The 12,670-nt window shown below is 35.0% G+C and overlaps 1 protein-coding gene across 1 annotated transcript in view; it reads left to right on the forward strand.

The window, feature by feature from the left end:
* The window catches only part of ADGRV1 (adhesion G protein-coupled receptor V1), a 687,583-nt gene that overhangs the window by 171,170 nt on the left and 503,743 nt on the right, over window positions 1-12,670 (forward strand). The window contains exons 28-32 of the mRNA XM_023730073.1: window positions 1,895-1,975; window positions 3,397-3,536; window positions 5,056-5,665; window positions 10,631-10,846; window positions 12,248-12,463. Coding sequence (XP_023585841.1) covers window positions 1,895-1,975; window positions 3,397-3,536; window positions 5,056-5,665; window positions 10,631-10,846; window positions 12,248-12,463 — 1,263 coding nt within the window. The remainder of the gene's footprint in view (window positions 1-1,894; window positions 1,976-3,396; window positions 3,537-5,055; window positions 5,666-10,630; window positions 10,847-12,247; window positions 12,464-12,670) is intronic.

A 12,670-nucleotide genomic window follows, 5' to 3' on the forward strand; every position in this document is an offset into this window, starting at 1 on the left:
AATGCCCAGGTAAAACAGAGGAGACCTAGCCAATATTTGGGAGCAGGGAAGTGAACTACCACAGCTTGGCTAAATGCATGAAACAGTGACAGTATGCTGGATGACCTATTTGGCAGGTGTAACGTAAAAATACCAGCTTTGCTTGTCTTCCAGAGACAAGTCCTCACATTTCCAAATCATTATTTTCATGACAGGAATTTCATTAATATAAAGGTCACAATAAAATGTTTGAAAAGTTCTTTGTATCATTTATAGCCAAACACTACAAACAGATGTTAGTGATTATTACCTGGAATTAATTAATAAAGGAGCATCAAATAATCTTCAGAAATTATATTTGTGATCATAGTGATATTTGTGATTTCATGTAAAATCTTTTCTCCAAATCTCTAGAATATACACTGTTCTATAGTAATTCTGCGTGAGTACTAATTGGAAAAGTAATCGTATAATTTCTTAGTAAGCACTAGTGGCAGAGGATCTGATTTTTCCCCCTGTTAGTAGGGTTGGAGGTGAAGCAATCTGGACACTGGCCTCTACTGCTGGAATTCTCTGGAGTCATAGATAGGGACTACCTAATAAATGAAATAGTGTGTAGAGCTAAATTCTTTTGACGGCAAAGCGGACACACTTTCTCCCACTCTGTTGTGCTTTATGTTAGCCAAAGTACACTGGGGTTGAACTTCATGGCTCTTTCTCATGACTTCTGGATAATATGGCAGCAAAACCATGTGACTGGATAGTCCCTGAAATTCCATTTTGCTTTTTAAGTCTGTAAGAGGTTTTCAGGCTCTTAGTAGCTATAAATTCTCATGTCTGGTATATCCCAGTCCAATTGAGAGGAAAAACGAAGAGCAGGGCAGATATTAAACTAGCATAATGTCAGTCAAGGATGCTGGTAGAAGCATTTATGTAGGGATATGACCTTGCTTCTCTTAGCCCCTTTCTTTTCCACTGCTGTCATGACTGCCCTTAGTCTTCTCTATTTGCAAACATTTGATAAAATAACAGTTGAGGTATAAAATGTATTGGAGGCAAAGGTATAACCTCTTTCTCTTTATTATATTCCTTATCTATTGCCAAGTTATTTTACATTTGTACAGTGTTATTTAATTTGCATTATTTTATTTGATCTTTACAACAGTTCTTTAAAAGACAACATCTTTTATAGATCAGAAAACTGAGGTACCAAGAGGTGTTGTGACTTACTGAAGGTGTTATAGCTGGTATACATGTCATAGCCAGGGCTGAAGTGAGTATTTTAGACTGCTTATCTAGGGCTCTTCCCACAATGCCAGTGGTGAAAGAGTGTGATCAAGTTGGAGATTGATAAATATGGTGGAGATTTAAATGTGTGTAGGGAAGAAAATATTAGATATGTTTCCCTAATTTTAAGTTAGTTGTTGTGAGTGGTAAGGTGACTGTTATAGGCATACAGGCCTAAGTAAATATATATATATATATATATATATATATATATGTGTGTGTGTGTGTGTGTGTATGTATATATGCACACACACAAATATTAAAAATAGTTAAAATATTAAAAATCATTTACATTGTAAGTGAAAATTTAAAAATAAAATTAGTCAAATTGGCAGAAATGAGAAACCCCAATTAAAACTTGCATGGAATATTTCCTTAAGCTATAAATGAAGCTTTGGTAAATTGGTTACTTGACTAATGTTATACTTCTACCATTTAAAATAATCAAGTCAGAATGGACTTGACGGCAATGGGTTTGGTTTGGTTTTTTGGAATTTTCTATGGAAGGATGCATGTCATTGGGTGAATATTACTGCATTTTCCTCCTTGTTATGTTTTAAGAACTCTTAATTTTCTCACTGTGTCATTGTGTTGTGTGGGTTGTGTCTTTGTGTGTCTCCTTATGAAGTGGCTGAACTCTTTAGGGTTGATGGCAGTGGTAGTGGTGATGGGGACATGGAATTCTTCCTTCCAGCTATTCACAAACGTGGTAAGCAGCTGTCCTAAGGCCCTCTACTATTATGTTTTCATTTTAATTTCTTACCCAAGAGACAATAATAATAACCATTTATTGACACATACCATATGTAGGTCCTTTACATATTTATCTCATTTAACCATCATGGTAACTTTATAAAGTACTGTTGGCTCCTTGTTATAGTCACCCAGAAAGGGATCAAGTTATAGTCAAATTCCTACCTGCCTCTGAAGCCCAGACCCTCCTCCTTCCATGAGCCTGGTGTAGTTTACTGATTCTAATTTTAATAGAAATGAAAAATTATTCACAGTTGCACTTTGAAATAAGATTGATTTAATTTTCCAGAATAGGTACAATTTGATTTAAATACCATTTTGTTTGAATACTATTTATAAAAATAAATATTGAAAAATATTTTACATAGCTTTGAGCACCCTAAAAAGAGAAAAATAATATTTGTATATTTTAATTGTAAATACATCAAGCTTATTTTCGGTACAAAAAGGACCACGAGTTCTTACATGTAGTATTTAATCAAAACAAATGGGAAAAAAATTAAGGAGAAAATAAATGGAGTGAATAAGTTGCCAGTTAATGGGTGGGAATATTGGAAAGATGAGAAATTTTGAAGTGGATTCATATACAAGCATGATTCAGCTTTTTACCCCAAAATATTTTTCCATATTAGGAGAGAATACTTAGAATACTTTTTTCTTGAGGTAGAACTCTAATGAACTTAAAATATTTATTTTTTCACAGCATCAAGTTTTATATTTTAGTGTCAGAACTCATATTTTGTCCCTCCTCTCATTCCTAATTTGCATCAATTCGTCACGTCGCTTCTGTATTTAATTACTCTGTTACTTTTAGGATTGTCTGTTTTCTTATCTTCATACATAAATACAACTTAAACTTGAACATACTTCCCAGGAAAATATTAGATATTTCTTTAGATCCTGGCATCTTTTTAGTTACAGGATTGTATTGTTTAGGATCAGGAGAAGTAGATCTATAATGTCATAATGTAATGATAAAATAGGCCTAGAATTATAGAGAAGCTACTGTTTCGTAAAGATAAGAGTCATTTTTGGCTCATGGTCTTCTGAGGTCAGCAAAGGTCGTGGGAGACCTTCCTCATACAGTCTGTGTGGAAGAATGTTTTCTTTCATAGAGAAGAAAAAGAAAAACAAGTTTTCCTTATTCATCTCCTAGAGCTTCGTAGCATTTGTATACCAGATTGGTGCCAAAGTAGATAGAGGTCATAAAAGCATGAATACGTGTGGCAACCATTTGTGTCTGCCTTTCTAAAACAAATTAGAACTTAGTCAATGAATGGAATGATTCTTTTGAAAAAGTTGTTCCCTGGCTTTTCCTTTGGTTTATAAATTACTGATTAACATTTTCTTGCTATTTGTTGGAACTTGTTCATGCAGCCAGTCTAGGAGTGGCTTCCCAAATTCTGGTGACAATTGCAGCCTCTGACCATGCGCATGGTGTATTTGAATTCAGCCCCGAGTCACTGTTTGTCAATGGAACCGAACCAGAAGATGGGTACAGCACTGTTATATTAAATGTGAGCACAGTTTCCTCCTTCATTTCAGGATGTTTTCTGTTCTTTTAAAACTGTTTTATTGTATTATGAAAATGTGTTCTGTTTTTTTTTTTTTTTCCCCTGTGTGGGTGAAAGAGAGTAAGCCTAATGGAATAGACAATACAAATTGATAATTAAATATGATTTGGCGTTTGTTTTTGTTTTTAGCTTTGCATATAGATTTATCTTATTATTCTGAGGGTTCCTGACACTTTAAGGAATATAATGGAGCTGTACCACAAATCTGTTTTACATAGATGTTTGTATTAATTTGTATAGGCTGTGGTAATAAATATGTTCAAAATCTCAATGGCTAAATACAACAAAAGTTTGTTTTTGATCATGGTGGATGTGCAACTTAAGTTGACAAGGGGCTCTGATCATTGTAATCACTTGGGGATCAAGGATTGCAAAGGTGCTTGTGTGGATGTGGAGAATTGCGTAGTGGCCCGTATAGCTTCTTCTTGGAAGTAATTCGCATCATTTCCACCTACATCGTTTACACTTTCTTACATTAGCCAGAGCAAGTCTCATGATCATGCCAGTGGGTGGAGAAGTGCAATCCTCTTCTTTTTATCTCTTGGAAGGAATGAAAATCCAGAACATTTGTCAACAGCAGTAATAATAACTCTCTCTGTGTGTGCGTATTTACTCTGCTTTGTTCCAAGTGGGAATTAAGCAGGATTGTATTGTTAAATGAATCAGAGGTGCTAGAAACTCACCCAGCTTTTTGATTTCCTACAACAAATGCAGAAAGATCACTCAAAATATATCCTTTTAGTACTCTTTTGGTAGATTTTTCAATAAACTATTCTAGAATAAATAGAACAATTGTAGAAAGAATGACTAATCACTCTAGGGAAAAAAAAACAGGAGAATTAAGAGAAAGGGTCAAGTATTGTAAAGTGTCTAATTTTATTTTGAGTTAACATTCATATTTTAAGTACATGCAAAAATTACTTTTAATTGGAACTTATTTGGGGTAATTTTTAAGCTTTTCATTCTTAACATATTATTGACAAAGGCATTTTTTCCTTCTTAAATGTACTTATTATACCTTGGGCCAAATATGTTTTTATGTGATTTTGTTTTTGGTATTGTATTGGAGGTAAAAGGAAATAAGATTTTTTAAAAAATATTTTACAGCTAACTTTTTAGGAAAATATCACTCATCTATTTCTTACAATGAAACATATTCCTTATTTGCAATGAATGTAAAAATTTCCATGAATATGCTTAAATATAGTACATTGTTAATTATATTTAATTTATTGCTAATATATATATTAGAATTGCAGAAAAGATACAGCTGTAATTTAGTTAGAAGTTAAAAATATTTAGTCAGTTTGTAATTTTCAGTGATCACTTATTAAATACTTTTAGTCTCAAGAAAAGCTTATATAAAATAAATTACAATAAAAATTTAATATGTTACTACCATATATATTTAACCTCTAAGTCAATCATCTTTTACTACCTTTTAATATTAAATATTTCATAGGTTATGAGAAGTCATGGAGCACTGTCTCAGGTGACTTTGCATTGGAACATAGACTCTGATCCTGATGGCGATCTTGCCTTCATCTCTGGCAACATCACATTTGAGATTGGGCAGAGGAGTGCCAACATCACAGTGGAAATATTGCCGGATGAAGATCCAGAACTGGATAAGGCATTCTCTGTGTCAATCCTCAGTGTCTCCAGTGGCTCTTTAGGAAATCACACCAATGCTACGTTAACAGTTTGGGCTAGTGATGATCCTTATGGAGTATTCATCTTCTCTGAGAAAAATAGACCTATTGAAGTTGAGGAAGCAACCCAGAACATCACATTGTCAATAATAAGGTTGAAAGGCCTCATGGGAAAAGTCATAGTTATGTATGCAACAATGGATGATATGGAAAAACCACTTTATTTTCCACCTAATTTAGCCAGAGCAACTCAAGGAAGAGACTATATACGAGCTTCCGGATTTGTTATTTTCAGAGCTAACCAGAGTGAGGCAACAATAACTATTTCAATTTTGGATGATAATGAACCAGAAAGATCAGAATCTGTGTTTATTGAACTACTCAACTCCACTTTAATAGAGAAAGTACAGGATCGCCCAAGTAAGTACACATTAGTGTGTGAATATTATTATTAGAGATAGGAATCCTAAGACAATAAATTTAGAATTGAACATAGTAAATTCTATAAAAATAATACAGCAATTGCTAACTTTAAAAGTATCATCTTCCAAAAGTTTATCCGTAATGCAACTATAAGCAGGACACCTCTTAGAAATCATGTTTTGAAAGTTAAGTTCTAAATTTTAGAAGCTTCTGTTTAATCCATGTATAACTGACCTCTCATACTATTGGATTCAAACTATACGGGCTCGAATATACCAATGATCATAAAGATGGTGCAGGACCAGGAAACATGTCGTTCTGTTATACATAAGGTTGTCATGAGTCGGAGCCAATGGCAACTAACAACAGCAGCAAGAACCACAGTATGATTGTGCTATATAGTGTAGCTTCCAAAACACTTTAGAATCTGTCTGGGAATTCCAAGGACAATCCTGGTAGCAGGACCCTGAAACTTTCTCTCTTTGATCCATTTCTGGAAGATTCCTTAACCAAAGAAATTAAAATAAGATCTAATAATTAGTCTCATTAAATAAGAATTATAAAACACAGCCTGGTTCTCAGGGAACTCACAGTTTATTGAGTAAGACAGAAATAAAACCAGGAGGGATTACCACATGTTACAATTGCAAGGGGCTGTGGGTGTTGGTATTAGATAACTTGTGTTCCAAAGTATAGTAATACACTATTGGACATAATCTTTTTAAGTCTCAGTTTCCTTACCTATAATATAGAAATATTATGGGACGAAAATAAGATAATGATCTAAAAATTAATACAGTGTCTCACATGGTAAGCATTCAATAAATGTGAGCAATTGTTATTATAATAAAGTGCTATATGTAGAGTAGTGATGTGCTATGGGATGGGAGAAATAACTGACACGTATGTTATGCTTATTATGTTCCTGGAACCATGCAGCATACTTGAGGCAATTTAGAATAAGCATAAGCTATGATGTGAAATGGAGCCCTGGTGGTGCAGTGGTTAAGAGCTTGACTGTCAACCAAAAGGTCAGCAGTTTGAATCCACCAGCTGCTCCTTGGAAACCCTGTAGGGCAGTTCTACTCTTTCCTATGGGGTCACTATGAGGCAGAATTGACTCGACAGCAGTGAGTATGATGTGAAATAATTAAAGGAGAATTAAGTGCAAATCTGTGTGATATTCACTCAAATTCTAATTGACAAAATCAGTGTAGGACCTGATACATTCTTCACTCTTGCTCATGAGTAAGGAGAGCAATGTGAGAAGATTGGCAGTCAGCACATGGGTGAGAGCAAAGGGCAGGATGAACAGTCAGAATAGCTGCGGTGTTATACCTGGTTTGATGTGGAATTATAGGTAAGGAGCAAGAGAGTAGGCAGTCCTTTACAGGATGCCTCTTGATCATGTCCACCACGTACTACTGTAAGACCTTAGGTAACTTTGTCAACTTCTTGTGCCTACAAGTCCTCGTCTGTAAAATACAGACAATGTTACCTACATACAGAGATGATGTGGGAATTAAATGACTTAATACACAAAGCACATAGAACAATGCCTGGCAGATAGTCCACACTCAGAAAATGTCATGTGCCCCTCCAACTCTCTATGTTACCACATGCTTTTCTAATTTAGTCGAACTTAATTATATTGATTTATCATTTATGATTTTAACTATGATATCATTTAGAATAGTCTGGGACTATGTCATTGATATTAAATGTGTTATTCCTGGATTTTAGGTTAAATGGCCTGAAAATGTTGAATTTTAGTAATTGTGTGCTTCCAAATAAGTTGTTAGAGGGTATTCTAAATATGAACTCAAAATTGTTTACCCCAATAAGGGTTTGTTTATGCTTCATTTGTGTTAAAGAATCACCTTTTATATTGATTTTTCAAGGGTGCTAGTTGGAATTGAACCTAGAAAATATATCAGGGAGAGTTTTGGAGGGCCCTAAATGGCTTCAAAACAAGCTTCGCCAACTCTAAAATCAGCGGAAAGTAAGAGGGAGCTTTAAAATTATCATTGATACAGTATTGAGGCTGTCTCTGATTTCTGAATGAGGTAGTTGAGTGACTGTTAAATATTGGGCTGAGAGGAACAGATTTGTCGAGGAAGGCAGTGAAGCAGTAAGAGAGGCAGTGATTTAATTAGATTATGATTATTTGCAGCTGATCTTTGAGAGCAAGGAACTAAAATACTTCCCTATTCAATTTTTGAAACAGAAATAGCCTATCTATCATCTGTCTGTCCGTCCGTCTATCTATCTATCTTTAATCTATCTATCTATCTATGGCATGGTGGTAAGCTAATTAGAAAAGTGTAATTCTGTAGATTTCATCATTATGTTGTAATATTATGCAAAGTGAAGATTAACTATACTCTAAACATTTTTCCCTTTTGACAAATTTCCAATGCTTATTAAAATATTCCTGTTGAGTAACTGTGCCTTTGCTAAGGATTCTTTAATAAAACTATCCCTAGATGTAAGCTACAAGAAAGCAGGAACTTTCTGTTTAATTTAATTTTCTATCCCCAATGTTTAGATTAGTGCTAGTACATAGTAGTCAATCGATAAATGTTTTTTATTGTATTTTGGTGAAAGTTTACACAGCACATTAGGTTCACATTTAACAATTTCTATACATATTGTTCAGTGCTATTGGTTACATTTTTCACAATGTGTCAACATTCTCATTGTTTCCATTCTGGTTATTCTGTTTCCATTAATCTAGCTTCCCTGCCCCTCCTTGCCTTCTCATCTTTGCTTTAGGGTAAGTGTTGACCCTTTGGTCTCATATAGATGATTTTGTGAGGAAGCACAGTACTCATGAGTGATATTGTTTATTTTATGAGCCACTCTATTATTTGGCTGACAGGTGACTTCTGGTAGTGGCTTCAGTTCCAAGTTTCAAGGGTATCTTAGGGCAATAGTCTTGGGGGTTCCTCTAGTCTCTTACCAGTCCAGCAAGTCTGACTTTTTTTTTAGGAATTTGAGTTGAATTCTACATTTTTCTCCCATTCTGTCTGGGACCATCTGTTGTATCCCTCGTTAGAATGGTAGGTAGTGTTAGCCTGGCATCTTCTAATTCTTCTGGTCTCAGGATAAATGAGGCTGTAGTTTGTGTGGGCTATTAGTCCTATAGACTAGCTTCTTCTTTTGAGTCTTTGGTTTCTTTCTTTCTCTTTTGCTCTAAACAGGTACAGACCAGTAGTTGTTTCTTAGATGACCACTCACAGGCTTGTAAGACCTCAGACATTACTCATCAAACTAGGATGTAGAATGTTATCTTTATGAACTATGTTATGCCAGTTGACTGAGTTGTCCCATGAGACTATGGTCCTAAGCTTTCAAACCCAGTAAACCAATCCTGCGAGGTGTTTGGTTATGTCTAGGAAGTAGCCTTAAATGTGCCCCCATGGGCTTTATTGCATATATAACTATTGCATATAACACTATGCTAATTTTTTTATAGCAACATGTGAGGAAATTAGCATAGTGGCACTTCTGAAGATACCTCATGGGGGGAAGGAGCAGTTGGCAAACAAACGTGAAGGCATGCATTATTTGTGTAAAAATATGGTACTCATATGTGCCTTCTTATGCATACATATGCACACATATCTACCTGTGTAACCACACACATATTTTTGGTCATTACTGTTGTTGCAGAATTGTATATGTTATAGCATTTAGTAAAATCATCTCTTATTCTTGTGTACTTTTTAGTGTTATCTTTTACCTTAGTCAGATTGTGTAGACTTCACCCATATTCAGTATTGCCTTTTCTGTCATCAACAATAACAAACAGCTACTATCTAGAAAGTGATTCCCCCCTTCCTCTCCCTTCTCTGGTAGCCACCAAAGAATGTTGCTTTCTGTATGTATACCTAGTCTTTTTATAAAAGTGAGTCCATACGGTATTTGTCCTTTTGTGATTGACTTATTTCACTTAGCATAGGTCCTCCAGATTCATTCATGTTATGTTTTGAGAACTCATCACTATTCTTTATAGCTGTGTAGTATTCCATTGTGCATATGCACCACAAATTATTTATCCATTCATCCACTGATGGGCACTTAGGTTGTTTCCATCTTTTTGCTATTGTGAATAATGCTACATATGTCTATTCATGTCATTGCTATTATAACTCTAGGGTATATACCTAGAAGTGGGATTGCTAGATCATAAAGTATTTCTATTTTTAGCTTTTTGAGGACACGCCATACCATTTTCGATAGTGTTTGTACCATTTTACAATCCCATCAGCATTGTATGAGTTCCAATTCCCGACAACCTTGTCAGCATTTGTTGTTTTCTGTTTTTTTGATCAGTGCCATTTTTGTAGCAATGAGGTGGTATCTCATTGTAGTTTTGATTTACATCTCTCTAATGGTTGCTGTGGGGTCACTATGAATTGGAATTCGACTAAAAGGCTGTGGGTTTTGTTTTGGTTTTGGAATGGCTAATGATCACGAGCATCTTTTCATGTGTTTCTTGGCTGCCTGAAAGTCCTCTTTGGTGAAGTGTCTGTTCCTGTTCTTTGTTCATTTTTTGGTTGGATTATCTTTTTGTCGTTGAGTTGTTGAAGTTTTCTATATATTTTAGATATTAGACCTTTATCAATTATGTCATTCCCAGAGATTTTTTCCTAGCGTGTAGGTTCTCTTTTTACTATTTTGGTAAGGTCTTTTGATGAGCATGAGTATTTAATTTTAGGAGGTACCAGTTATCTAATTTGTGTTCTTGTCATTCTTGCATTTGTAGTTGTATTTGATAGTCTATGTCTGAAGAAAGTTATGTTCAATAAATATTTTAAAATATAAATAGTAGAGAGAAAACACAAAATGATGATCTCATTTGACTGATGGAATCTTGCTGAAGCTTCTTGATGACTTTTGGCTAGTTCTTAGGACTTTAATATATTAGCTTTTAATTATTTTCTTCTATTTTTTCAGTTCCAAATTCTCCACGCCTTGGGCTGAAGGTAGAAACTATTGCTCATCTAATTATCATTGCCAATGATGATGCATTTGGAACACTTCAGCTATCAGCGCCAATTGTTCGAGTGGCAGAAAATCACGTTGGACCCATTATCAATGTGACTAGAACAGGAGGAGTGTTTGCAGATGTTTCTGTAAAGTTTAAAGCTGTGCCAATAACTGCAATTGCTGGTGAGAAAAAATATTAGAGGAGAAATGAATTGTTTTAGAGGGACAGTGTACCCTTGATAACAAAGTTCCTCAAAGATGTATTTAGAAAAATAAACCAGAAAACAACAATACTCTTGCCTGCATTTAAGGCACAAATCTAGAATTTATATCATATATTTTTCACACTGTGCATTTGTAGGATTTATGAAAACTGTTGGCAGCATTATATGTGAATTTAAGAGCTACGATGACCAAAATATGCCCAAAGCAATGAAAAGTAATTAAAGAAAACATTGTTAGGCTGTCTCTGTGTGTACTTTTTAGTTTTGTGAAAGGGATTCATGTGTAAATGACTACTGAGGAATGCAGGAATAATGAATGGACTTACAGTGCTTGACAACAGACTTGTCTCTGAGCCTGTTCATCTTGCTTGCTTATTTATGGAGAACATGGAAGAGACAATGTTTAGCATTGACTATTTTATGTCTAGGAAACATGATTTCATTGCCAGATATAAACAGTAGGAGACCACCTTCTTTGGTGATATGGCTGTAGCATTTAGAAGGGAATTACCTAAGAGCTAGTCAATTAGAATCTTTCCAGTGTATACTCACAGGAACATGAATGTGAATGGATGGGGTAAAAAAGAAAAATGCCTGACTTGTTAAAATAAGTCATCCGGACATGATACTTGCTTGAAAAGACAATAAACCAGGCTCACCTAGTCCCTTGGTGGGTACGTATGTGCATTTGGGGGTGGGCAGCCCCAGGAATTCCTGACTGCCTCTAGGTGCCCTAACATACTGGCAGATGTGAGCATTGATTGTGTTCTGGGATATTAGCCCCCAGTCTCCATAGGGAGTGTTGCTCTGCTCCCCACCCACTGTTTGGTCAGAAAAAAAAACTGCTGTCTTCCTGAGCAGTTTTTACAGTGGCAGTTTTTAATCTGATTTGCAGGAAATTCCACAGTTTCTAGTTGTATCATCGATGATGCTATCATGTGTAATTGGTCTCCCCAGTGGGATCTGAATTCTAGTTCAGTTCTTTGTTCTGAAAGTATTGTACACACTTTTGTTTCTCTTGTAGAAAAGAGACCATCTTATGTTGATGGATGACCCTCTTTCTTTCTCTTTGTGTGTGCTAAATAAAACAACCTATATACACAACTTTCTGAAAGTACGAGAATGAACTTGAACACCCTTAGGAGGTCTTTGTTATTATGTCGTGATATTATTGAACCCATTTTTATAGCAAGAGGCATAAAATATTCTTATTTACAATAGATACACTCAACAACCTCAAAAAAGTCTTCACAGTCATACTCATGAAATTTTATACATAAAAGTGTTTCCATAATATAGAAGATGTTTATGATTATATTTTATAATAAGTTGGTTAGCATTTTGCTTTTTGTCTTTGTAGGTGAAGATTATAGTATAGCTTCATCGGATGTGGTCTTGCTAGAAGGGGAAACTAGTAAAGCTGTGCCAATATATATCATTAATGATATTTACCCTGAGCTGGAAGAATCTTTTCTTGTGCAACTGCTGAATGAAACAACAGGAGGAGCCAAATTAGGGGCATTAACAGAGGCAATCATTATTATTGAGGCCTCTGATGACCCCTATGGATTATTTGGTAACTACACTAGTTTTTGTCTCTCTTTTACTTGTCTGTAAAGGGCATGTAAAATGCCTTTTCCTTTACTTTTAGAGACTCAGACTTGATTTGATCATGTTATTATTTTTTATAAACTGCCATTGCTGACATATAGATATAGATACTGACAGTAGTTACTATTTTATTTAACAAATAAATAAATCAGCCCCTTAGCATATATACAGA

Source organism: Trichechus manatus, unplaced genomic scaffold, assembly GCF_000243295.1.
Source record: "Trichechus manatus latirostris isolate Lorelei unplaced genomic scaffold, TriManLat1.0 scaffold00032, whole genome shotgun sequence".
NCBI lineage: Eukaryota > Metazoa > Chordata > Mammalia > Sirenia > Trichechidae > Trichechus > Trichechus manatus.